Source organism: Oryctolagus cuniculus, chromosome 7 (assembly GCF_051225735.1).
Source record: "Oryctolagus cuniculus isolate XC-2025 breed Fujian yellow rabbit chromosome 7, ASM5122573v1, whole genome shotgun sequence".
Lineage (NCBI taxonomy): Eukaryota > Metazoa > Chordata > Mammalia > Lagomorpha > Leporidae > Oryctolagus > Oryctolagus cuniculus.
Genome location: NC_142873.1, coordinates 148,777,390 through 148,803,663, shown reverse-complemented (window position 1 = coordinate 148,803,663; position 26,274 = coordinate 148,777,390). Strand labels below are relative to the sequence as shown.

The following is a 26,274-nucleotide window of genomic DNA, read 5'->3' as shown; positions in this document are numbered from 1 at the left end:
GAGCTCTATTTGAATCCCTTCCCAGGCTCTGTGGTTGAGACGTGGCCTGGGACACTGGCGCCCCCTAGTGCACTGCCTGGGCTCCAGCTCCAGCTCCACTTCTGAAACAGCTTCCTGCTGACCGACTCCATAGCGGGCAGCAGGCGATGGCCTGAGTGCTTGGCTCCCTGCCACGCACGTGGGCAACCTGGGGGGAGTTCCAGGGCCTGGCTTTGGCCTGGCCCAGCAGTGGCTGTTGTGTGCACTTGGGGAGTGAACCAGCAGATGGAAGACCTCTCTCTCTCTCTCTCTCTCTCTCTCTCTCTCTCCTTTTCCGTCATTCTGCCTTTCAAATAAATAGACAAAACTTAAAAAAAAAAAAAAAAGCCTTACAAAATAAATAACTAAAAACAAACTCCCTGCCCGGCCACTTCCTGAGCCGCGCCCCTCCCAGTGCCTGTGTCCTGGGAATCATCTTAGTATATATAATCTGAGATTCTGTGAGTTAACCCAGGTGAGGCGCTTAAAACTGCGCCTGGCCCGGCGTAAGCGCTAAGGGGGAGCTGTTACTCATCAGAGCATCCCAGAGGTGAACATGCGAGTGCTGGCCTCTCCCGGGGCCCCGAGACACTCCCAGACGGCGGCGCCGTGAGGTCAGGGAAGCCCAGCCTGGTCTGCATGGTCGCAGGCCCTCACCGGGTGACAGCGTGCGCCGTCTCCGCACCAGCTGCCTCCCCACTCTGCACCTCCAGTTCCCCTGGGGATCGGAGCCCTCCCCTGCGGGTGCCAGGGCTAAGTGCGTGTCAAGTTTACGAGCTCTCCCAGCCGCTCTTAGGGGCAATCGGGGCTCCCCATTTTTTATGAGGGCTGAGATAAGAGAAGGGTTTATGGGCTTAGAGGTTTGTCATCGTCCTCAGCCTTAATCTCCCCTCCTCTCTCCCCAGCTCTCTTGGTTTCCTCCTCCTTTACAAAACCTTTGCACAGACCAGGAACAGCAGCCCCAGGCCCCACCAATGCTGTGCAAATAAAAGAGACGTTTAGGGGAGTCCCGCCGAAGCCACACGGAGCGGTGACGGCTCGGCGGTGGCTGTGTCGGGACAATTTGTCGTAAAGTCTCCGGCTGTCGGCCAGAGATCACTCAGGCTGAAAATCTTGCTGCCGGCTCATGCTTTCAACTTTTGACCCCTTCAGACTGAGAAGGTGTGGATGTTTGCAAGCTTCGGGGAGCAGACCGGCCGGGAGCGGCCTTTTAAGAAGCCACCGGTCCCTGCCCGGGATCAGTTCCACCCGGAGGAGCCCTGCCATGGAGCCCAGAACAGCTGGGTCTCTGTTCTGCAGGCCGCGGGCATGGATAGGAGCTGGGGCAGGCGGGCGGGCGAGCGGGAGAAGGAGAGGGGCTTGGTGCTGTCCACCCTCGCCCCCTCCCCTGCCCGTCCAGCCTGGTGCCCAGGGACCTGTACCCATGCGTGCACGCAGTGGGCGAGCAGCAGGGCCACACCATGGCCACCTCCACGCCCTTGCCCCGGCTGGTCCCTCTGCCCAGACAACCCTCCCCTTCCTTCTTTCGCCCTGTCGTCCTCTTTAGCCACTTTGAGGATCAGCGGGGTTCAGCGCACAACCCTGGGCCCTGACAGCTGCCTGCGTGCTTGGGCGTCTCTCCCCTGGGCTCTGAGCGCAGCCCCACACCAGCCTCGTGCGATGGAGTCAGCCGGTCCCCGCCATTGGGCTCCGGCACTCCCCTCCCCCTCTCACACTGGCTCTGCCCCCAGAGCCTGTGCTGCCACTAACCCCTGGGACACTCGGCGTTCCAGTGACTTACAGGAAGCGCTTGGCCTGGCCCACGTTGTGTGTCACCAGACAGTGGCTGCCATTGTTAGCAGGTGCACAGTGGGGACTGCATTGGGCACAGCAGTCAAGATGCTGCTTGGGAAGCTGCAGCCCTTAGCAGAGGCCAGAGTTCGAGTCCTGACTCCACTGCCAACTCCAGCTCCCAGCTAGGGCGCACCCTGGGAAGCAGCAGGTGACGGCTCAGATACTTAGGGCCCTGCCGCCCATGTGGGAGGCCTGGCTGGGAGCTGGCCCAGCCCCAGCTGCTCTGGGTACATTTGAGAAGGACCAGTGGATGGGATCTCTCTCTCTCTCTCTCTCTCTCTCTCTCTCTCTCTCTCTCTCCCTCCCCTCCCCTCCCCTCCCCTCCCCTCTCTCTCCTCTCTCTCCTCTCTCTCCTCTCTCTCCTCTCTCTCCTCTCTCTCCTCTCTCTCCTCTCTCTCCTCTCTCTCTCACACTCTCAATAAGTAAGCAAAAGTGTTTTTTTTTTTTTTTTGGCAGGCAGAGTTAGACAGTGAGAGAGAGAGAGACAGAGAGAAAGGTCTTCCTTCCATTGGTTCACCCCCCCCCCCAAATGGCCGCTACGGCTGGCGCCGTGCCAATCCGAAGCCAGGAGCCAGGTACTTCCTCCTGGTCTCCCATGTGGGTGCAGGGCCCAAGCACTTGGGCCATCCTCCACTGCCTTCCAGGCCACAGCAGAGAGCTGGACTGGAAGAGGAGCAACCGGGACAGAATCCGGGCCCCCAATCGGGACTAGAACCCGGGGTGCCGGCGCCGTAGGTGGAGGATTAGCCTAGTGAGCCGTGGCACTGGCCAGTGAGCAAATGTTTTTAAGAAATATTTTTAAAGTCAGTGCTCTCTCCTTTTCAATGATAAAGAGAGGGGACAGTGACAGCAAGGAGGAAGAAGACGAGAAAACAGAGGGAAGACAGGGCAGGTGTCGGAGGGGCCGGGAGCGAGCAGGCGAGAGCTGGGCAGGCTGCTGGGAGGAGGGGGCTGAGAGCCCCGGGGCTGGGAGCGCCTCTGGTTTCCCAGCTCAGCTGTGTCCCACGTCGCCCGCGGGACCTCAGCACCCGCCCTGCTGCTCTAACGTTCCTCCTCTCTTTGTCTTCTCAGACTCTTTCTGGTTAAGTTTTATTGATTTGAAAGGCAAAGCTACAGAGAGAGGGAGTTCTTCCATCCGCTGGTTCACTCTCCCAATGGCTGTAACGGCTGGGGCTGGGCCAGGCCGAAGCCAGGAGCCTCCACTCAGGTTTCTCCTGTGGGTGGCAGGGACCCCAGCACTCTGGCCATCTTCCTCTGCCTTCCCAGGTGCATGTTAGCAGGGAGCTGGATCGAAAGGGGAGCAGCCAGGACCCGAACTGGCACTCATATGGGATGCCAGTGTTGCGGTCGGCAGCTTAACCCACTGCGCCACAGCACTGCCCCCCCCCCCCAACTGCACTTCTGGTGTTGACAGTCTCCTGCCTATCTGTGAATGCCCTGTGCAAATGGCCCCTGCTCCGGAGAGCCTTGCGTGGCACCTCTCGTGCACATAGTCTCTGGATAGGGAGCGTCAGGGCCAAAGACAGTGTCTGATCCAACCCTGTGCTCGTGCCCCCAACACCAACCCGGACACAAAGCAGTTGTTTAGAAAATGCTCGATGAGTCTTCTTACTGAGTACGTCTATCCTCAAATCAAGGGTGGCCTCGGGTGATGCTGCACACACACATGCACACACGTGCACACACACGCTCTCACATCGCCCGTGTCTGCGGGGGCCCAGAACTGGTGGCAGGACCTGGGTGAGAAAGAGGGGTCTCGTGCTCCTCGGGATGCAGCCAGGGGTTGGTCCGGGGTGAGGCGGCCTCCAGAGCCTGGCTGGACACCTCTGAAATACTGCAGGGACTGCGCACAGCCTGGCCCTCGGCCCCCGCCAGCGCCACCTAGAGGCGGCTGCCGACATTCACCGAGGCAGGGGCTGAGCTGCCCCGGCCACCTCCCCCAGTGGCCCCCCGACGGCGTGGACCGCCTTCAGACACGCTCACGGCCGCTTCTGCCCGCACAGCAGGGAGGGTGCCGGGCTGTCACTCCACTGCGGTGCTGACGACTCACAACCACACTGGCTTTTTCAGCAGCTTTTGGCTTGTGGTCAACTCGAACCCCCAGATCTCTTTCACCGGGAGGGCTGCCAAGCCACATCTCTCCTGTTTGATTTATGGCTTGGTTAGCTGAGGCCTTATTTCTGGTCCCCAGAAGCCAGCAGGAGGGGGCGAGTGCCGGGTTCTGGACCCGTTGTGGGAGAGCCCGTGAGAGAGTGGGTGACGCCCGCCTCCTTGTTTTTGTTTCCTGATCCCTTCTCCCCGAGGTGCCAAATGCCAGCGCCTCCCGAGCAGGACTGGCATTAGTATTCGAGTCACGGTCCCTGGGCCAGCCACGGTTCCAGAAAGCACCCAGGCAGGGCAGGGAGCGAGAGCGGCAGGTGTTGGCGGATAAGGCTCCCAAGGGCAGCGGCACTTGGTTGCTCTGAGCCTCAGTTTCTCGTCTGCAGAGTGGAGTGGACGGGTCTCAAGGTCATGGCGTCAGTAGGCACGGTCGTTCCTTCTGATTGAGAGCAAGCGGGAGTGGAGCGGCCGGCGGGGAGGAACCGGGGCACTGCGATGCTCCCACCTTTGCCAGTGCTGTCCCCTGCCCTGCCACATGCTCTGTGCTCCATGTCACCGTCCCCGCCGAGACGCCGCCGAGGTCCAGTGCCAGCCCTTGTGCATCCCCTCCGCAGCACCACGACCTCAGGGCGTCCTGGTCATGTGTCCGTTGCTTCTCACCCCCTGTCTGTTATACCTGAGACCTCAGCTCCCCGCGGCAGGGACCCTGTCTCCCCATTGGCATCCCCACAGCCGGGACCCAGCAGCGAGTGCAGAAAGACCGCTAGGGACTGCGGCTCGGGCCGCGGACACGCGTGTGAAGGATGCCGTGCGGAACCCAGGAGAGGAGCAGGAGCCGGGCCCCTTCCCTCCCCGGCCTCGGTTTCCCTTGCTGGATGATGAGCCGGTTTTTGCAGCCCCAGCGGGCAGCGCATCTCAGGGCAAGGGGCGGGCACGTGCACTGCGTCTCTTGCCTGTTGGGTCGAACAAAACCACTTCTGCCAGGAATCTCTCCTGCTTTGTCACTTTCTCCATTGGCCTGGAAAAAGAAAAAAAAAAAGCTACCCGGCGCAGGCCCAGGCCTGCGGAACCCTCGCTGGAAAAGTTCACAGTCCCGTCCTGACCCGGGCTGCGGCGAGGGGCCCCTGGAAGGTGTGTGGCAGCTGCTCCCTGGGGGGCCGGGGAGGGGGGGTGTTGCCTTAACCAAGCTCACCGAGCAGGTAAAAAATTCCAGACGTGTTCTTCATGTTCTTCGCTGACAGCTGATTGTGTCGTTTATTAATGACCTTGGCTCGGTGGGGGCAGGTGGGGGGCGGGAGGAGGCAGGCGCAGCCCTGGGCTCCCTCAGGTGGGGCTGATGACCACGTTTCTGGAGCCTAGAGAAGAGGGGAGGGGTGCGGCAGGAGGTGGCCCTGAAAAGGCCCCCTCCCTGACTGCAGAGGGAAGGGGGCTTCCCCAGACACACACCCTCCCAGCGCAGGAGTGGCTGGGACGGACAGAAGAACGCAGGGGTGTGAGGATCCGGCCGCTCGGGTTCTGGATCAGAGCAGGGGACCCCCACCCGTGAGCAGCTGGGGGGCCGCCTCCCACGTCCACTACCCCCTCGTGGCACCAACTCGATCATCCGCCAGACCCTGCCCCGGTGACCCACTGCGCCACCTGTCAGTACAGCAGCCAGCTGTGCCTGGGGGCCTGGGCCTGGCTCTGCCAGATGTGTCAAGTTTGCTGAATGCATCCAGCTCCCCCTCGGGCACGTCAGCATCTGTGAGTCCCAACGGTCACAGGCTGGGGGGCTCCATGACCTTTGCAAGCCGGGCTGCAGGGATGACCCCCAGCTGGAGGGAGGAGGCACACAGTCGCCACCCATTTTCTCAGGAGGTTGGGGTGTGCGGCATGAACCCCAGTTATAAGTAAGGAGGCGAGACTCAGAGAGGGGCGTTGTGCAAGATGCCCGGGCAAGGACTTGAACCGGGCCAAAGAGGAAGCATGTGCAAAGGCCCTGAGGCCCAGGAGGTCCGTGTGTCTGCAGTGGAGTAGCAGCAGGTGGGCTCAGAGCCGCGTCGCTGATGGGTTTTTCCCCAGCTGAGATGGGAGCTGCGGGAGGCCTTGGAGCAAAGCAGCAGCGGGAGCTGATTCCTGTCCTGCAGGCCCCGCTGGCCGCTCTGTGGACGGTGGGGATGTGGCAGGGCGAGCGCAGCAGCCGGGAAGCCACCACATCCCCTCTAAAGCTGGGCATCAGGACCCCTGGGCTGCAGCCCCAACTCCTGCCTTGCCTGGGTCGCATGGTCCATACTAAAGAGAGGAGCTTGGCTCGCAAGATCCCAAAGCTTCAGTTGGCTTCCAGCACCACGGATCCCACCTGCCTGTCTCGCCTCTCCAGGCCTCCAGCTCATACTCCAGCAACACAGTGCTGTTTCATACCTCAGTGCCTTTGCACAGGCCACACCCCCTGCCTCTCCCCCAGCAGGCCTGCCCATGGCCACACCCCCTGCCTCTCCCCCAGCAGCCCTGCCCATGGCCACACCCCCTGCCTCTCCCCCAGCAGCCCTGCCCATGGCCACACCCCCTCCTCTCCCCCAGCAGGCCTGCCCATGGGAGTCCATGTTTTTCAACAGGACCCAGGCTGGGGTACCTGTACCAGAGTTTTTGTTTGTTTGTTTGTTTTTTCTTTTTTTAAGCTTTATTTACTTATTTGAAAGGCACAGTTACAGAGAGAGAGGGAGTGACAGAGAGATCTTCCATCCACTGGTTCACTCCCCAGATGGTTGCAACAGCAGGGGCTGTGCCTGTCCAAAGCCAAGAGCCAGGAGCTCCCTCCGGGTCTCCCATGTGGGGACAGGGGCCCAAGCACTTGGGCCATCTTCTACTGCCTTCCCAGGCCACAGCAGAGAGCTGGATTGGCAGAGCAGTCAGGATTCGAACCGGTGACCATGTGGGATGCCGGCACTGCGGCAGTGGCTTTACCCGCTGCACCACAGGGCCGGCCCTGCCTGGGAAGCTTACAGGTCACACTGATTTGTCGTGAGCAATGATAGAACTGGGTGGTGTGGCCTTGGGGCTGCAGTCAAATGGCAGCTGGGTCTCTGGTTGCCAGTTCCTGGGCCTCTGTCTCCTCATGTAGAAACTAGCAGTGATTCCTCCCCTACTGCCAAGGTCAAGGTGAAGCCAGCCTGGCGCGCGCCTCACCCAGCCCCTGGCACGTGTAACTGTCCGGGAACACTGAAGTCAGATTCAGGCTGCGGACCAAGTGCCTTTGAACCTGAACGTGGCCCAGACCCCAGCCTGTGTGCCCTCCCAGGGGCTCGGGGGCGGGAGAGGCGGGAGTGCGGTGCAGCCGCACCGTCCCCAGCCCTGCCTCTGCCCTCCGCTGCACCGGGGCCCAGTCAGCCAGCCCTGCCCGCACCGTCACCAGCCCTGCCTCTGCTCTCGCCTACACCGGGGCCCGGTCAGCCAGCCCTGCCCGCGCCGTCACCAGCCCTGCCTCTGCTCTCGCCTACACCGGGGCCCGGTCAGCCGGCCCTGCCCGCCGGCAGCCGCACGGCCACGGCGCTTGGAAATGGCCTTAATTGCTTCTCCAGAGTGGGGAGCCCCCGCAGGCAGATAATTAAAAAGTTCAGAGCTTGATTAATTGGGAGGAAATTGCAGGAATGGGGCTGCCTGCTGGGCGGGGGGAACGGCAGCCCCTGGGTGGAGGGGGGGTGAAGGGGAGGGGGCTGGGGAGGCTGAAGGGAGGCCGGCCAGAGCTGGGGCTGGGGGCCCCACACCGGGCCCAGGGGCTGCAGGGGCCAGGCTGCGAAACACTTTGACCGGCTCTTGCAGGTTGTGGGGTTCAGAGTCCGGCTCCCCAGGGGGCCATGCACTTTCCCCATCCCCCCCACCCTGATACTCACACTGTGTCTGGAAGCAGACCCACGACAGCTCTGCTGGCCTGGGGAGCTACTGCAGAGCGCCTGCTCTGTGCCAGGCAGTTAGCAGGGCAGGCTCAGCGGCCGAGCTCTCGGCTGGGCTGGTAGGAGAGAGACGGATGTTAGCCAAATGCCAGGGACGGAGGTAGGATGCCTTGAAAACTGTGCCGTGGCACCTGGGGAGACCCTGAGTGGGGTGGGATCCAGAGACTAGAATGAAGTCTCCAGGCCACCCACGCGCTGTGCAACCTTAAGCACAAGATTCCACCTTTAGGACCGGCGCCGCGGCTCACTAGGCTAATCCTCTGCCTAGCGGCGCCGGCACACCGGGTCCTAGTCCCGGTTGGGGCGCCGGATTCTGTCCCGGTTGCCCCTCTTCCAGGCCAGCTCTCTGCTGTGGCCAGGGAGTGCAGTGGAGGATGGCCCAGGTGCTTGGGCCCTGCACCCCATGGGAGACCAGGAAAAGCACCTGGCTCCTGGCTCCTGCCATCGGATCAGCGCGGTGCGCTGGCCGCAGCGCGCCGGCCGCGGCGGCCATTGGAGGGTGAACCAACAGCAAAGGAAGACCTTTCCCTCTGTCTCTCTCTCTCACTGTCCACTCTGCCTGTCAAAAAATAAAAAATAAAAAAAAAATTCCACCTTTAGGACTGCAGTCAGTCAGTCAGTCAACAAACGCTTCCTAAGGCCTCCTGTCCATCAGCTCTCCGTCAGACACCAGAGCCAAGAGGTGCCAGACCTGTGGGTGCCGCTGTCACCAGCCCCAAGGAGAGGCAGGCCGGCCAGAGGGTCGCCAGTGAGCCTGGCAGAGGTCACCGTCAAGTATTTAGGAGCCAGGGAGGGAGGCCCCAAACCCAGCCCAGGTCCTGGGAAGGCCACAGGGTGATTCGGGATAGAGCCGTCCTGATTTCCGAGAGGCAGAGGCAGGCAGGCACAGACAGAAGACTCCCGTTGGCCGCGTCACTCCTCAGACGCCCCCCACACGTAGGGCTGGGCCAGGCGGAAGCTGGAAACGCAGTGCAGGTCCCCGCCGTGGGCGGTGGGAGCTCGGTGCCCTGAGCCATCCCCGCTGCCTGCAGGGTCCGCAGTAGCAGGAAGCTGGAGCCGGGAGCAGAGCCGAGATCCGAACCCAGGTGCTCCGGCGTGGTGCGTGGGGCCGAGGGCCTGCCCCGGGCTGAGATTTGAAGGTGAAAGGAGCTAGCCAGGCTGGAGCTGGAACAGCATTTAGGGCGGAGGGAACTGCCTGGGCTAAGCCCCAGGCACAGAACAGCTCGTCCAGGGCACAGCTCGTCCAGGGCACAGAACGCCGTCTGCTGTGCCAGGAGCCAGGCTGTGGTCAGGAGTGCGGTGGCGCTGAAGCTGGCCAGGTGGACCAGGCGGGGAGCCGGAGCAGGCTGGACTCGGCGGGCCCGAGGGAGCCACGGAAGTGTTTTGAGCAGAGTGGTGCCTGGGCAGATGGCAGGGCTGGCCTGGGAGGTGCCCCTCAGGCACGGGAGAGGTATGTTAACGCAGCTCTTGCCACCACCTTCTGACTGTGTCATCCTGACAGCTGGGGCGGGGGAGGAGGGCGCAGAGTGACTGACATCCCCTGGGTGGTCCCATGGGGGCTGCCGTGGCAGGGAGAGGGCCCTGAGATGCTCCCTGGACTTCACCTGCTGGCGGGGGTCTCCCTTCTCACTGGGGGAGGAGAGGGTTAAATGGGGGGCACCCTCTGTCCAGTGGGAACACTGGGACCCCTGGGGTGGGTGCTTTAGAAAGAACCAGCCTGGCCTGTGGCTGGGGCCCTAGGACTCCCCTTCCCTTCTGTGAGCCTGTTTCCCCGTCTGAACGGAGGTGACACCCCTACTGCGCTGGCAGCCGTGAGGACCAGTGAGGCCGTGGGCTGGAGACTTTCCTGGCCCAGCCCTGAGTACAGTGTGGGCGCCCAGTTCCAGCCCAGGTTTTGTGGTTGTTGTTTTGTTTTTAGTATTTATTTATTTGAAAGGCAGAGTTACAGAGAGAGGGAGAGACAGAGAGGGAGGTCTTCCATCTACTGGTTCACTCTCCGAGTGGTCGCAACGGCCGGAGCTGGGCTGAGCCTAAGCCAGGAGCCAGGAACTTCTTCCAGATCTCCCACGTGGGTGCAGGGGCCCAAGGACTTGGGCCATCTTCTACCGCTTTCCCAGGCCATAGCAGAGAGCTGGATAGGAAGTGGAGCAGCCAGGACTTGAACCGGCGCCCATATGGGATGCCGGCACTGTAGGCAGAGGCTTAACCTGCTATGCCACAGCACCAGCCCCCACAGCCCAGCTTTGCCCATGGTACCGAAGACCAGGCACCCCGCCCAGCCCAGCCTCAGGAGTCTGCCTGCTGGGTTAACCTCAGCGGCAAAATCAGGAAGCATACAAAATGCTAAATCCACTTTGCATGAGCCAGACCCCAAAAACCTCTCCCGCTCAGCCGCAGGACACGGCAAGCCCTGCACACATGCAAATTGGCTTCCCCCACTGCAGCGAGAGTGCGGGCCCAGCGCTGGGTACCCGAGCCTGGCTGCAGCCAGAACCTGACAGCTGCAAGCGACCGTGAAGGTGGCCCCAGCCAGCTCCTGCCTCTGCCAGAGCCGTCCCCTCCAGCCTGGACAAGAAGTAGCCAAGGGCACCAAGCCTCAGTCTCCCCAGCCTGGGCCCAGGACCCCTCCCCGCCCGCTCAAACGCCCCTCCCCAGCTCAGACCCAGAGCTCACTTCTTGGGGATCCCAGGGCAGGAGTGGGAAGCAAATGCTCCTCAGGTTCAGCCCTGCTGACCCAGAGCCCACCGCCGGCCCCTCTGCCCGCAGCAGCAGGTGTGCCTGGCAAAAGGCCGGCCCACCAGCACCCTGCCCGCCCGTGGCCTCTGTCGTCTGAGCACCTCAAGGCCTGACACACACTAGGCGTTGTTGAAAACATTTATTATTGGTTTTTTATTTATTTGAAAGGCAGAGTTAATAGAGACGGAGGGAGAGAGAGAAATCTTCCATCTGGTGGTTCACTCCCCAAATGGCCGCAATGCCAAGGCTGGGCCAGGTCAAAGCCAGGAGCCAGCAACTCTGACTGATTCTCCCATGCGGGTGGCAGGGGCCCAAGCGCATGGGTCATCCTCCACTGCTTGCCCTGGCACATTCAGTGGGGAGCTGGATCTGAAGTGGAGCAGCCAGGACTCGAACCGGTGCCCACAGGGGATGCTGGTGCTGCAGGCGGTGGCTTTACCCACAGCACCAGCCCCCTGTTGAGTACATCTAGAAGTCACCCTTACCCCAACACCACCTGAACTCCGAAAGACAGGGACTGGGGCCTCTCTCCACATCTCCAGAGCCCAGAACGAGCAGCTGACAGGCGGGACGTGTTCGTTAAAGCTTCTACAATTTTAAAATTATTTTTGTATAAGCCAAGTGAACGCAGCTCGGGCATCCCTAATCCAAAATTCACCCCCAAATCGAAGCTTCTGGAACTCCGTGGTGACACCTCCAGTTGAGTTCCACACTGTGAAACTGTCGTGCGTGAAATTACTAAACGTACTGTTTAAAATGACCTTCGGGCGGCGTGACCAGGGGGTCTGCGGAACGCGGATGAGTTTCCTGTTTATAGTTAGTCACCCCCCCCCAAATATCTCATTATGGACGTGCAAAGATTCCGAAATCCAAAACACTGCAGGTGCGATAAGGGGGATTTCGGATAAGGAGGATTCAGCCCGTTCAATGACAGCAGACGCTGGTATCACACTTTAAAAAAAAATCTGTTTATTTGAAAAGCAGAGTGACACAGAGAGAGGAGATGAGAGAGAGAGAGGAGATGAGTGAGAGAGAGAGAGAGAGAGATCTCGCATCCATTGGTTCACTTCCTAAATGCCTGCAACAGCCAGGGTTGAGCCAGGCCAAAGCCGGGGAATTCCATCCGGTACCCACAAACTTGGGCCTTGGACTGTCTTCCATTGCCGCCCCAGGAGCGTTCACAGGAAGCTGGCTCGGAAGTGGAGCAGCCGAGGCATGAACCGGGTACTCAGATATGGGTGCAGCCGTCCCACGTGGAGCTGGCTCCTGGTGTCCCACAGCAGTCACTGTTCTAGTGTTTCCATTAACTCATTTGATCTCCCCGACAAATGGAAGATCATTGTATTTATCTATGTTCACTTTATTTCAAAGGTAGAGACACATAGGAGAAGGGAGTGGGTCTGCCAACCCTGGTTCACTCCCCACATGCCCAGAACAGCTGGGGCCTGGCCAGGCTGAAGCCAGGAGCCCAGAACTCCACCCAGGTCTCCAAGCACCTGAGCCATCATCACCCGTTGCCTTCCCAGTATGCACTTGAGCGGGGAGCTGGGTTGGAAGCGGCCCTAGGACTGGCATCCAGGCGCACTGACGGGGGATGCGGGCACCCCGAGGGGGCGCAAACATCCACCCTCAAGACCAAGATTGCCACCCATTGCACAGACTGGAGAGTGAGGACAGAGCGATTAGGGGGGTGAGGAGAGGTGGGGCTGGGACCTGGCTGCAGCGGCACGGTCCGTGCCCAGTTCAGCTGTCATCAGGCCTCCTGCGTGGTGTGGGCAGCGCAGCTCGGCGCAGCGCTCTGGGAGCGCGCCTGTCTTGCCACTGCGTCCGCCCAGACCCTGGCAAGGCAGAGAGGTGCTCGCTCTCCAGCCTGACCAAGCAGGCGACTACACGGCAGTCGGCTTTGGGATGAGAGTGGTGTCGGGCGGAGGGAGGCAGGGGCAGCGGGCCAGCCATTGAGGCTCTGAGAAGCACCCGGTGCCAATTAGCAGCCTCACCATGCCAGGCCCAGATGGAACCCTGCCTCGGCCTGACTTGGGGCTCGCTCGGTCAATTATCACCTGTCCCCGGAGCCCAGGGGGTGGGGGGGAGGAAAGATGCCTCCCCACAGCCCTCCTGCCCCGCCCCAGCCGGCTGCCATCCTGCCTTGGGTTGCCTGGCCCCGGGCTGTGGGCGGAGACAGGAGGCAGGTGCAGGCCAGCTGCTGGGGGCCGAGGTCCTGGGCTTGAGGGCCGCGCTTCCCCTCTGCCTCGCTGAGTGACCCCCTACAAGCCTTCCCTCCCTCGGCCTCCAGCCCTGACCTTCAGCCTCCCGGTAAGTTCTGTGGCCTGTGCTGTGCTGTTTGGACGCAACGTCTTAGGAACCACAAAAACCTGCCATCCAGCCCCAGTTCTGCCATTTGCTCCCTGTGGGACCTTGGGGTGGCCACTACCTTCCCTATTTCCTTATCTATGAGGGTGGCACCTGCTTTGCTGGGGGGTCTTGTGGATTCATTGAGAGAATCTATGTCAAGCCCTTCGTGCCGCGCCTGGCACCGGCAGAGCCATCATACATGGGTATTGTCCGTGGGCCTCACACACGGACGGGGGGTGTTTGCTGTGTGTTCTAAGGTTCTGCTCTAACTCCACCCATTGCAACCCACGGCCCCCGTCCCCAAGTCGCTTGCGAGAGCCGATGGTGCATGTTTGTTTCCAATTGTGTCCAGGGATCTCAGGTTGGTGGCTGGGAATTTGGTCTGGTGGGAGGCATCGCAGGATAGAGGTGGCCAAACACCACGCAGCAGACCACGGCTTTTTTCCCCTGCTCCGCGGCCAGGCTCCCGCCTGCGGAGCGGATCTGTGCGCTACAGTGGAGGTCTCCGTCGGCTACTGCGGGAGACTCCCAGAGGTGCCCGCGTCAGGTCCACAAATCCAGAGGGCCAGGAAATGGGGCAGAGGGGCCCTTGTGTGCGGCCGGGATGTCTGAAGCTGCCAGCAGACAGGAGCGATGACAGATGGGGCTGGGAAGATGGGCAGCAGGGTGGCCAGCCCTCCCCGCTGGCCTCGGACGAAGGGAGTCGCTGGGGCACAGGACTTCCAGTTGAAAGAGCAAAAGCGTTTGGTCACCCTGGAGGCCAGGTCCTGGCGACAACCGCGGGGAGAGCGAATGAGCGGTGGAGGCACCAGAGGTGACCCGAGACAGAGCTCACACTGGTGGGACCCAAGCAGGCTTGCCCTTGGCTAAATATCCCCTCCCTCTCCTTCCCACCTGTGAGGGGCACAGTCACTCAGTCCCCCCACGTCCTGAGCACCTGCTGTGCTCCGCCCACTCCGCCAGGAGCTGAGCACCAGCCTGGCTCCTCTTCCTCTATCCAGGTGCTTCCTGGGTGTGGAAAAAACAACACAACAGGTTTCCCAACATAGTCACAAACTGTGGTGTGGGCCCACAGAGGAAACAGGCCAAATCAGAGGCAATCACAGAGAATTGCTTTAGCCGAGGTGGTCAGGGTGGCTTCTCGGAGGAGGTGACATTTAAGCTAGGGCCTAGAAGAAAAAGAACAGTGTGGCAACGGCCCAGAGGTGAGCGCCTACTCGGTGACTGGTGGCCTGGGGCACAGTGAGCGAGGGCAGGCAGGAGGCTTGGAGGCCCTGGGGGCTGACCACTCAGGCCCTGTGGCCCGGGTTGGGTGTGTAGATTTATTGAGTGCCAGGGAAGCTACTGGCGCATTGGAGCAGGGGTGTGGCGGGTCTGACTCACTCTCCAAAGGTCACTCAGGCACGCAGAGGACCAAGGAGAGGCCACGAAGAGCAGAGAGCCCCCCTCGGGCTCTCCCTGTTGTCTGCACCTTGCGGGCATCCTCAGCCCCTTCTCTGGATGAGAAGACCGAGTCTCAGAGAGGGGCACACTCGCCCGCCAGAGGCTCGGCTGCCTGCATCTGCGTCTTCGCTTCCCTGTTTTCTTCCCACTCCCGCACGTGAGATTCGGTGTGGCAGGACTGGGTGCCTTCCCAGCCCCGAGAAGCTGGGAGCAGGACGGCCCCTGGGGGCACTGTGGATGGGGGCGGGGAGGGGCAGCTGCTGCAAGCCCGCATCCCAGCACCCGCCAGAGTCAGGATCCGTCCCTGCTGCCAAGCACTTGTTTGCATCTGTCTGCACCTCTCTGGGCCTCAGTTTCCCCAAATGACGACCGAGGAGTTGAGCCGACCACTCCCCAGGTGCAGTGTCCCGTCCCTCGCCCACTGGGTGCCCAGCACTGGGTGAGGTGCTCACAGCACAGCCAGCGGGCAGGTTCAGCAGGAGGCAAAGCAGGCACTGAAGATGGCCTCTTAAAAGGGCGCAGAGAGGGCGCTGCAGGCGTCAGGGGCAGCCTGGGCCAAGGCCAAAGATGCGGGCGCCCCGAGTGCCGTGGGGCAGCGTGGGCCAAGGCCAGAGCTGTGGGCGCGCTGAGTGCCGTGGGGCAGCGTGGGCCAAGGCCAGAGCTGTGGGTGCGCCGAGTGCCGTGGGGCAGCGTGGGCCAAGGCCAGAGCTGTTGGGTGTGCTCAGTGCCGTGGGGCAGGGTGGGCCAAGGCCAGAGCTGTGGGTGCGCCGAGTGCCGTGGGGCAGCGTGGGCCAAGGCCAGAGCTGTGGGTGCGCCGAGTGCCGTGGGTCAGCGTGGGCCAAGGCCAGAGCTGTGGGTGCCCTGAGTGCCATGGGTCAGCGTGGGCCAAGGCCAGAGCTGTGGGTGCCCTGAGTGCCATGGGTCAGCGTGGGCCAAGGCCAGAGCTGTGGGTACCCTGAGTGCCATGGGGCAGGGTGGGCCAAGGTTAGAGCTGTGGGCGCACCGAGTGCTGTGGGGCAGGGTGGGCCAAGGCCAGCGCTGTGGGCACACTGAGTGCCGTGGGGCACGTAGGCCAAGGCCAGAGCTGTGGGTATGCCAAGTGCCGTGGGGCACAGTGGGCACTGAAGCTGGAGAGATAGGTGGGCACCAGCCTCTGGGGACACTTGGGGCCCAGAGGTCAGGACTCCCCGTGGGTGCTGGTTCACTCCCCAAGTAGCCACAACAGTAGGGGCTGGGCCAGGCCAAAGCCAGGAGCCAAGACACCAATCCAAGTTCCCATAAGAGTGGAAGAGGCCCAAGCACTCGGGCCATCCTCTGCTGCTTTCCCAGGCGCGTTAGCAGGGAGCTGGATGGGAAGTGGAGCCGCCGGGACTCGCCCCAGTGCTCTGATAGCGATGCTGGCGTCACAGGTGGCGGCCCCACCCTCTGTGCCGGCACCCTGGCCCCGTGGCTGTCGCCACAGCACTTTCACTGAGACGTCTTCAGAGTGCAGAGCGCAGTGGTTTTAGTGTCTTTGCCGAATCGCACAGCACGAACTGCGGGGCGCTTCCTCGCCGCCAGCCCTGGGCGGTCCCTGTCCCCTGTCCCCTGTCCCCAGCTCCCTCTCTCGATGGGCCTGTTCTGGGCATGTCCCCTGTACACGGAATCACACTCCTTCACTCCCTCACTGAGCACGGTGTGCTAAGGGTCACCCTGCTGCAGCCCGTGTCAGAGCTTCCTGCCTTTTTGTGGCCGAGTAATATTCCATTGTATGCCGCTGTGGCTTTGTGGGGGACACGGGGCGGTGTGGCTCTGGCAGGTGGACAGGGAGGCCAGATGGCCGTGAGAGGCTCAGGGGTGTGGGGGGAGATCTCGTGAGATCTCCGGGCTGGGGGTGGGGCTGCGAAGAGTGGGGCAGAGAAGAGCCGGCCCTGGACGCAGAAGCCCGGGCTGGCAGCGCAGCCCCTGGGGCCCCTTCCGGAAGGGGTGGCCTGGGGAGGCTGAGATGAGGCCAGGACCTGATGAGGGACACAGGGCAGCCAGGGAAGTGGTCCAGATGGAGCGGCTGGCGTGGCGGGGAGGAGAGAGCAGCCGCCCGCCAGCCGGGCCCAGGTCCGGGCCAGCAGATGGAGGGGGCGTGCCGAGCCGGGCAGGCTCTCCAGCCGAGCCTGGTCTCGGTGCCAAGATCCTCTGGCATCTGTTGGGATGGTTCTAGACCTTTGCAGGAGCCCCGTGCCCCTGCCCTACAGAGAAGGAAGCCGAGGGTCAGAGAGGTCGGGCAATCGGCCTGAGCCCAGGCTGCAGGAGCCCGGGCAGTGCCAAGCTGGCGGGGCCACCCCTTCACTCGGTCCGAGAGGGAGGCCGGGTGGGAGGACTGGGGCCCCAGCACCGGCACAGCAGAGCTCTGAGGGTCCCTGACGGGTGCCCAGAGTAGGGGCTGCACAGCGTGTAGTGGTGGTAGTGGTGGGGGGGACAGAAGGGGCCTCTGGGGCAGATGGTGTGGGTGGCTCCCGGCTCTGCCACTGGGAGCCCTCACCCCAGGACAGCCTTCATTCCCGCACCTGATAGCCTTTACCTGGCCACAGGCCGATACCGTCAGATCCCAAAGATGGGGCCAGAAGGTAGCCCTTTGCATGTCTGTCCTCCGGGGCCCTGGCTGCCCTGTCTCCTCCATGGAGGCCACCCCGACTCCCAGGGGTCATCGGTGTCACTGTACCTGCTTGTGTCAAGGCCCTATGCACCCCTTTGCTTCTCTGTGAGGCTGAGACCCCCCACAGGGCCTGGGGGCGGTGGCATCAGCCAGCGTGGCTGCTGACTGACGTGCTGGCCACCATCTCTGGCCCACGTCTGGGAGCTCGGTGGGGGCGGGCACTGTTTCCCGGCATCCCGGGCCAGCTGCCCTCGGTTTATCTGCTGAGCTCTCACTAAAAAAAAAAAAAAAAAAAAAAACTTATTTATTTTAAAGGCAGAGTGACAGAGAGAGACAGAGACAGACACAGAGAGGTCTTCTGTCCACTGCTTCACTCCCCAAACGGCTGCAGTGGTCAGGGCTGGGCCAGGCTGAAGCCAGGAGCCTTGAATGCCGTATGGGCCGCAAGTGCCTGGGCCACCTTCCGCTGCTTTCCTAGGCGCACTGGTAAGAAGCTGGATTGGAAGCAGAGATCCAGAGTCGTGGGATGCTGTCGCCGCTCACCTGCTGAGCTCAAGGCCAGCCCCAGGCCCTGCTTCCTCCAGCGAGCCCTAGGGCCATAGCTGCACCTGCGCCCCACCCCCGAGCCAGGGCTGTGTGCATCGCATGGAACCCTCATGGCCAGGGAGGAAATGCAGCTTAGAGCTCAAACAACTTGCTCAGGTCACTTAGCAGACGGGATCTGGACTAGAGGACTGGTTAGTATTGCCAGGAATTGTCCTAAGCCTTTTCGCATACGTCAACCAATAGAAAACTAGGGATAGTGTTGTTGGACGAAGAAACGGTTTAAGTGACTTGGCCGAGGTCACGCCGCTCACACAGGTGCATCTGGGGCTTGCCAGGCAGCCTGTGCGCTCACCGCCGCGCTCACTGCCGTTCTACCCGCACGATTCTCGAAGCCCACGCTTGTTCCACATAAGCAGGCAGCTTCAAGAAGGCCCTAGCTGCAGAGTGCCCGGATCTGGGGTCGGCCCCGGGCAGGTAGCCCTGGCCAGGAGACCTTCAGATGAATAATCACGGGGGTGGAACAAAGTGCTGGGAACTCCAGGGGTGCCCCAAGCGCCAAGAAAGGCGGGTGTCAGGGGCGGGGCTGGGTGAGGGGTTGGCAGGTGGGTGGTTTGCTAAGACGTGGACTTGGAAGACAGCCCGTGAAGATTAGGGCTGGAGAAATGAACTGGGGGCGTTTGTGTGAGTAACGGACTTACCAGGAAACGGATGCTGAGGGAGACCGAGTCATTTGTCAAAGGTCACGCAGCACCTGGGCGTGTGTAGTGAGGGTGAGGACCCTGGATGGTTTGGCTGCATTCCGTCCCAAGGAGGGTCTTGTCTGCTGCAAAGCTCTTCCCCGCCCGCCCACTCGCCCCTGCACAGTCCCGCCCAGGCATCTCAGCAGGCACGAGCATAAGCCCAAGGAGGCAGAGGCTGCACAAGGGCCGGGCTTAGAATCTTCTGATTCCCAGCCCAGGGCCAGCAGGAAGGGGAGAGTGGGTTTGAGCACATGCACACATAGCTGATCTTCTAGAACCAAGCTGCGGGGCCTGCACCCCAGAGAACCCAGATTCCAAAGGGGGTCCAGTGAAAACACTGCCCTCCTCAGGCTGGACCTGGTACTGCAGGTCCCCTTTATTTCAATCAATCAAACAACTCCAACAGCTATTGATGGGACGCCTGTCCTGGGCAAGGCACTGTGCCAAGTACCTTGCAGGCCTATGCAAAATGCTCACAACGGCCATAGCATCACAAGTTGACAAATAAGGAAACTGAGTCCCAGAGAGGTTAAGCCACTTGTGCAGGGCCACACAGTGAGTCAGAGGCCCTGACGGATTCCAAAGGCAGCGTTCTTTTCTGCTCTGCCACATCAGCCGCCACCTGCCCTGCACCGTCCTGGGACTTTTCTTCTGTGATGCAATCATGTTGGTCTGGAATCACACACACAGTTACAAGAACAGGGCTCACCCAGACCTTAGAAAGCCAGACTGGACCCCACGGCCCCTGCCCCAGCTCTGCAGGTGCCTCCTGGCCAGGTCACGTTGATGCTAGCGGCTGCCACACAGCCAAGCTGGGGTGTGGGGAGGAGACCGCTAGGGGACCCCGCTGAGCCGGCAGCTTCAGGGACAAGAGACCGGATAGTTGGGGCCGGTGTTGTGGCACCGTGGGTTAAACTGCCACCTATCATGTTGGCATCCGCTGTGAGCTCCAGATGGAGTCCCAGCTGCTCCACTTTCGATCCAGCCCCCTACAATGCACCAGGGAAAGCAGCAGAGGGTGGCCCAAGTGCTTAGACCCGCGGGTTGGCTGGGCCTTCCCCGCACCTCATGTCCCTGCTGACCCGCCTTGTCTTCTCTCCCAGCCTGCCCATCCGGAACCTTCAAGGCCAACCAAGGGGACGAGGCCTGCACCCACTGCCCCATCAACAGCCGGACCACTTCAGAAGGGGCCACCAACTGCGTCTGCCGCAACGGCTACTACAGAGCAGACCTGGACCCCCTGGACATGCCCTGCACGAGTACGTCCCGGGCACCCGGAGCCAGCGCCTGCCTGAGCCCCGAGCTGGTCCACGGGACAGGGCCGGGCGGGCTCGGGGGGTGCAGCAGGCTGTCCCGAGTCGGAGCAGCCTCCTGGTGGGGGTGGGGACCGTTGCTGGGGTGGTTTTGCCGCCAGCACACAGACATCTGCACTGACCTCTGGCTCCTCCCCCCTTCCACTAAGGCACGTGCAGGGTGAAATTCAAGGTCTTAACTCCCAAAGGCCCAGGGCAGAGGAAGAGCCATGGGGCAGCACACAGCTGCCCACGGTCTCAGGGTTCTCAAGGAGAGGGGTGACTCAGAGGGCAGGCTGACAACCCCTGTATCAGTCAGGAAGGGCGTTCAGCTGCAAGGAACGGAGCACGGCCCCCAGTGGCCAAATCAAACGGATGATTCTCTCCCAGAAAAGATCGAGCTAGGTGGTCACCCGCCAGAGGCCGGAATGTCCGCCAACGGCTGCTTCCGCCTTCCAGAGCCCCATCCTTAAGGTCAGCTCTGTAGCCCAACGCAGCTGCTGAAGCTCCAGGCATCACGCATGCTCTGGGCAACTTCAAGGGGAAAGGACAAAGGGATGTGCCATGCTTGTCTGTCTCCCTTTTTTTTTTTTTTTAAATAAGAGCCCTGTTCAATCCTTCTGCTCTGTATCGGTGGCCAGCACGCGGGCACAGACTGCTGGGAAATATGGTCTTCCAGCTGGGCTCCTTGCAGCCCCGTGATGGGGCAGATGGGGCACTGCAGAAATCAGGCAGGGCTCCTTGAAGTCACAAACTGTCCCCGGCACCCACGCTGAGGAGCCCCGAGGGGAAGGTTTAAACAGGTGCACAGGCTGCCGAGTTAGGTTCTGGAACCTCCCTCAGGTGGCTGGAGAGAAAGGACTTGGAGGAAGCCCCATGGGAGGCGTGGGCCGGAGCCAGGCTGTGGGGCCCTGCTGACCGCTCCCCTCCCCCCCCCCCCGCAGCCATCCCCTCGGCCCCGCAGGCCGTCATCTCCAGCGTCAACGAGACCTCGCTCATGCTGGAGTGGACTCCGCCACGCGACTCCGGCGGCCGCGAGGACCTCGTGTACAACATCATCTGCAAGAGCTGCGGCTCAGGCCGGGGCGCCTGCACCCGCTGCGGGGACAACGTGCAGTACGCGCCGCGCCAGCTCGGCCTCACCGAGCCGCGCATCTACATCAGCGACCTGCTGGCCCACACCCAGTACACCTTCGAGATCCAGGCCGTGAACGGCGTCACCGACCAGAGCCCCTTCTCCCCGCAGTTCGCCTCCGTGAACATCACCACGAACCAAGCAGGTGAGTGCCTCGCGTGGGGTGGGCAGGGAGAGCCCAGGGCCACAGGGCAGCCCCGTGTGCCTCCCGGGTCTTTACACATGCCGCCCTACATTGTCTCCGCCCAGCCCTGGGCTTGCTGGGGGGAAGCCAGGACCCGGCACGGCTGGGGTGGTGTCAGCAAGGTCGGCGGAAGTAGCATCCATCGCTCTGCACACGTCCCACCTGGCCACAGGCCACACGAGCCACGAGGGGCCTGGGAGACGCCAGCCTCCCCCCTACCTGTCTACCCCGCTCCCATCTGCTGGGTTTTTAAGTTAGGCTGGGGGTGTGGTTTTGTCTGCGAATGGTGGCAGTGTTGCCGTGGCCAACAGCTGTGTGCCTGCCCCTGTCGTGGGGCCGTGGGGGCCCTGAAGCCCCCTGCGACTGAGGCCCGGAGGGTGCTGACTCCAGGCGGGTGGCTGCTGGTGCAGAACCCCTAAAGAGACCATGGAGCCTCCGCTGGGAAGCCCGGCTCACAGCAGCACTGGAGGCAGGGAGACACTCGCCTTCTTGGGGGTCGCTGAGAGGGCAGCCGCTGAGCCCAGGAGCCTGCACAGATGAGCGTCAGCGAGTGGGATGCGGGCTGTGGGGTTGGGCTCCTCCTGTCTGGAGCGGGCTAGAGCAGACAGTAGGGCTGGAGCCGAGTATGGAAGTTGGGGGCGGGGTGCAGAGGAGCCCTAGGATTGAAAGAGGAGCAGGCCCTGGGTTAGCAGCAGGGGCCCCAGCTTTGACCCCAGCTTTGCTCTGAGACCTTGGTGTGCAGGTCGGCTCTGGCTGCAGGAGCACCGCGTAACAAAAGTACCCCGGACCTCAGCCGTTCACAGAGACAGGCTGGTCTTCCCCCTCAGCTGTCTGTGGGTCAGCTGGGGTTTGGCCGGGCCTCCTCCGTGCCAGCCAGGACTCCAGGAAGTGGGTTGTGTTCGGTCTGGGGCTCCTGTCTCCTCCTCTAATGCCAGCAGCCAGCCCGGGCTTGGTCCACTCCAGGCTCAGGGTGGGAGCGTGGGGGGAGCTGGGCCACACACACAGCCACCCGCGTTTTCTGGGCCACGGTGGGTCCTGTGGCCGATGGAGAGGCACAGTGCACCCACGGTGAGTGAGCCCTGCAGGACATCACCTGTCAGCCCAGGAGGAAGTGGGATGATGGACGGAAATCACTCCCTGCCTCTGGGCCTCAGTTTCCCCACCACACTGTGCATCAGGACTGTGCGGGAGCTTTCTCAGAATACACACTCCTAGTCCCTGCCCCAGCCCCAGCCCCAGCCCCAGCAGTGAGCTCCGGGAATCTGCGTTTTAGACATCTCTTACCCTCAGTCAAACTTGGGGAGCCCTGGGATAAGTGAGCCTAAGGCCGTTAGGCCCTCAAAGCTCTGAGGCTTTCTGGATTGTAACAAGCCTCGCCCCCTCCTCTTTGGCCTGAGCCCCTTGGAAAGCCTCATTCGCTCACAGCCGCTCAGGGCCAGCGGGGCCTGGGCAGCCCAGCCCCCCCTCCCCACCCCAGCCTCCTTTGCCAAGCGAGGAAGCTGAGCCCAGAGAGGTGCAGGCACTTATGCAAGGTCTCATTACTACACAGACCCAGCTCAGAGCCTGTGACTCCCAGTCTGCATGGGAGAAGACACACAGTACCTGCTCTTGAGGATTTGGGCGCCCTAGCTGGGAAGAGGCGACGTGGGTGCAGAATCTGTGTACACAGTAGCATGAGTGAGCCCCCAAGGAGGCCCTCGGGGGGACGAGAGATCACTGGCAGGAGGGCTCATTTCCTCCTGGGGAATGAGAGAAAGGTATGCCAGAGGGCTTCCTGGAAGAGGAGGCATTAGAGCTTGACTTTGAAGAACGGAGAGGCTTCTGGTGGCACAGATGGAACTGGGCAGGCAGGAAGGTGTCCCAGGGGAGGAGGTGCAGGAGGCAGCCGGAGGGAAAGTTCTTTCTGTTCAGCAAAGCAAGCTGGCCTCGCTGCTAGCTCCTGGCTGCTCCCAAGCGCGTGACCTTGGACGAGTCAGCCCCAGTCGCCCGCTCCTTCAAGGACGGCCATGAGGCTGTCTGCTGGTGGATGCGAGGTGCCTGCGGGCGGCCTGGTACAGGCGGGCACTACAGAGTGATACAGGAGGGTACTCGGCTCCCTGGGTCCTCCTGTTACCCCGCCTTGTGGGTAAAAGGCATCGTGGCCCTGAGAGCTCAGTGCCCGGCCGGGGTCACGCTGGCTGGGCGTGGCAGGGCGTGAAGAAGCACAGGTACAGGCCAAGGCCCTCGGGGCTCGGCGTTGGCCAGCGCGCGCCTCTGCAGAGCCAGGCCGGGTGGAGCAGGTGGCCCAGGCACACCCTGGCCGGGCCGGGCATCTGCAGAGGGCTGACCGCTGCGGAAGCTCTCCCAGCCGCCTGTCCATGCGGGTCGTGTGGGAGAGACAAACTTGGCCCTCGCTGGGCACACACGGCCCTTTCTAAGCCGTGTGGCGAGGCCCTAGGGGGACCCCGCTTGCCCGGAGCCTCGGTACCCTCAACAACACAGCGCCATTTGCCATCATTGCAGCTCCGCCAGGCGGCCATGGGGGTTGACAGCAACGTGCACAAAGCACCAGGCACGTGGTAGGTGGACAGCCGGCAGCAGCCGGGCCGAGGGGTCTGAAACAGCATCTTACGCCTCCAGCCCCGTGGGCCCGGCAGCGTGGTGAGACGCCATGGGGCTGTGGTCGGCGTCGGCAGGGGTGTGCCTTGCTGCCTGGAGTCGCTGGCTGACTGCAGCGCCACGTGGTTGGAGTCCTGGGGGCTCCGTGTGTTTGCTGTCCGTGGGCTGGGGCTGCCCTCTCTCAGGTCCTCAACATCTCAGAAGCAGCAGCAGGGATCTAAGCCCCTCTCTCTCTCCAGCCTGCTGGGGGAGGGTCTTCTCTTAAAAATATATATTTATTTTGTTTTTTTGAAAGGCAGAATTAAAGAGAGACAGAGAGAGAAAGAGACAGAGAGAGAGGTCTTCCATCTGCTGGTTCACTCCCCAAATGGCTGCAATGGCCGGGGCTGGACCAGGCTGAAGCCAGGAGACAGGAGCTTCATTTGGGTCTCCCACATGGGTGCAGGGGCCCAAGCACTTGGGCCATCTTCCGATGCCTTCTCAGGCACATTAGCAGGGAGCTAGATGGGAAGTGGAGCAGCCAGGAGTCAAACCGCAGCTCTGATACAGGATGCCGGCTTCGCAAGCAAGCGGTGGCTCCACCTGCCACCCACACGCTGGCCCCAGGGTCCTCTTTGAAGGGCTCGGGTGATTGAGTTGGGTCTATCCAGATGGTCCCAGAACCTCTCCTCACCTCACTGGCCGTGACCCTGAGCACGTAGCCACGGATCCCAAGGACCCGGCCACAGACCTCCCTGGGTGAGGTCTTTATTCTGCCCATCACGGAAGGTGACCTAAGTCAGGGGCAGTCACAGCAGCCTTGGCGGGGGCCCCGTTAGCGACAGGGAGAGGGAGGCCCTTCAGCGGCTGCCCAGGATCGTGGCAGGCAGAGTCCCTGGCGCCCCGGCCACACCGCTCTCCGTGGCACTGCTCCGCCTGGCTTCCTCGTGGAAGGACTTTGCACTCCCCTACCACCCGTGTTCTCTGATCTCCCACCCTGCTGCGGGGCGGGCAGACGGCAACCAACCGGCTCCGGCTCCAGGACTGGCATAAACATGCACTCACCTGCTTCTCCCCCCGGGGGGCCAGGAGGATCAGAGAGAAGTGGGCCAGGGGAGCCCCGGCTGCGCCCGTGCCTGGGGTGGGAGGGCCGAGAAGGAGCGCGAGGCGGCTGCTCTGCCTCCCCCAGGCCGAGCCCTCTGCACGCGCTGGCCTCTTTGATCTCCCCAGCATTCTGCAGGGAAGGTTTGTGCGGGTCTGCAGCGTCGTGTAGGGAGGAGATCAGCAGTCAGCCGCGGAAGCCCTGGCGTCAGGCGAGACGCTCTCCCCTGGCTCCTGAGTATCCGGGGCGGCCGGCCGGGCTCTCGGGTCCCGGCGGGTAGTTCTGGCTCGGGCGTCGATCCGCCAGGGCTCCCCTGCTGTCCCCTGGTCAGGAGTGGCCCCAGCTGGGACAGCTCAGGCAACGGCTCTGTGCTGTGTGCCGCGGCCCACAGCAGGTGGACCAGGGCCTGGTCACGTGGCAGTCTCAGGGGACCAAGAGGTGGACGCAGGCGAAGGGCTCCTCACAGTCTTACCAGGCTTGCTTGGCCAACCCCAGGGTCAGAGGGAGACCACACACGTCCCAGGACAGAAGGGCACGAGACGACCAGGCTAACGTGGTGGCTTAGAGAGGCGGCGTCAGTGTGTAGAGAGCCTGGGGTGCTGTGGTTTCGGCAGCTCTGTGGAGTCATCTGTGGTCCAGCCTCCTCAGCACACAGCTTCTTGTCCTTACGGAACAAAATGGCTGCAAGGGAGCCAGCATTGTAGCGCAGTGGGTTCAGCCACCCTCTGTGACACCGGCATCCCATGTGGGCGCCAGTTCTAGTCCCAGCTGCTCCACTTCCAATCCGGCTCCCAGCGAATGCACCTGGGAGAGCAGCAGAGTGTGGCCCAAGTGCCTGGGCCCCTGCACCCACGTGGGAGACTCAGATGGCGTTCCAGCCTCCTGGCTTTAACCTGGACCAGCCCAGGGCTGCTGCAGCCATTTGGAGCACAAAGCGGCAGATGGAAAGCCTCTCTCTCGCTATCTTGTCTCTGTCTCTCCCTTTCATTCTGTGACTTTGCCTTTCAAATAAATGAACAAATCTTTCAACCCAAAGTGGCTGCAAGAGCTCCAGCTATCACATGTTTGTCATAAGCTGCAGTATAGAAGAAGAGTGAGTTGGGCCAGCGCCGCGGCTCACTAGGCTAATCCTCCGCCTTGCAGCGCCGGCACACCGGGTTCTAGTCCCGGTCGGGGCGCCGGATTCTATCCTGGTTGCCCCTCTTCCAGGCCAGCTCTCTGCTGTGGCCAGGGAGTGCAGTGGAGGATGGCCCGAGTACTTGGGCCCTGCACCCCATGGGAGACCAGGAGAAGTACCTGGCTCCTGCCATCGGATCAGCGCGGTGTGCGGCCGCAGCGGCCATTGGAGGGTGAACCAACAGCAAAAGGAAGACCTTTCTCTCTGTCTCTCTCTCTCACTGTCCACTCTGTCTGTCCAAAAAAAAAAAAAAAAAGAAGAAGAAGAAGAAGAAGAATGAGTAGGGCAAGGCCTCTCTCTCTCTCTCTCTTTCTCTCTCTCTCTCAGCAGAGAGAGTAAAATCTCGCAGTCACTGGTTCGCTTCCCAAATGCCCACACAGACAGGCCTGGGCCAGCCTGAAGCTGGGAGCCGGGAGCTCATCCAGGTCTCCCACGTGGGTGCGGGGACAGCCACTTGAGCCCTCACTGCTGCCTCCCAGGG

At 62.1% G+C, this 26,274-nt stretch overlaps 1 protein-coding gene across 5 annotated transcripts in view; it reads left to right on the top strand.

Annotated features, from left to right (window-relative positions):
• The window catches only part of EPHB2 (EPH receptor B2), a 177,248-nt gene that overhangs the window by 114,793 nt on the left and 36,181 nt on the right, over window positions 1-26,274 (top strand). For all 5 annotated transcript variants that reach the window (XM_051857961.3, XM_051857960.3, XM_051857957.3 and 2 more), the window contains exons 4-5: window positions 19,430-19,585; window positions 20,563-20,898. In XM_051857961.3, the coding sequence (XP_051713921.1) occupies window positions 19,430-19,585; window positions 20,563-20,898 (492 nt within the window). The remainder of the gene's footprint in view (window positions 1-19,429; window positions 19,586-20,562; window positions 20,899-26,274) is intronic.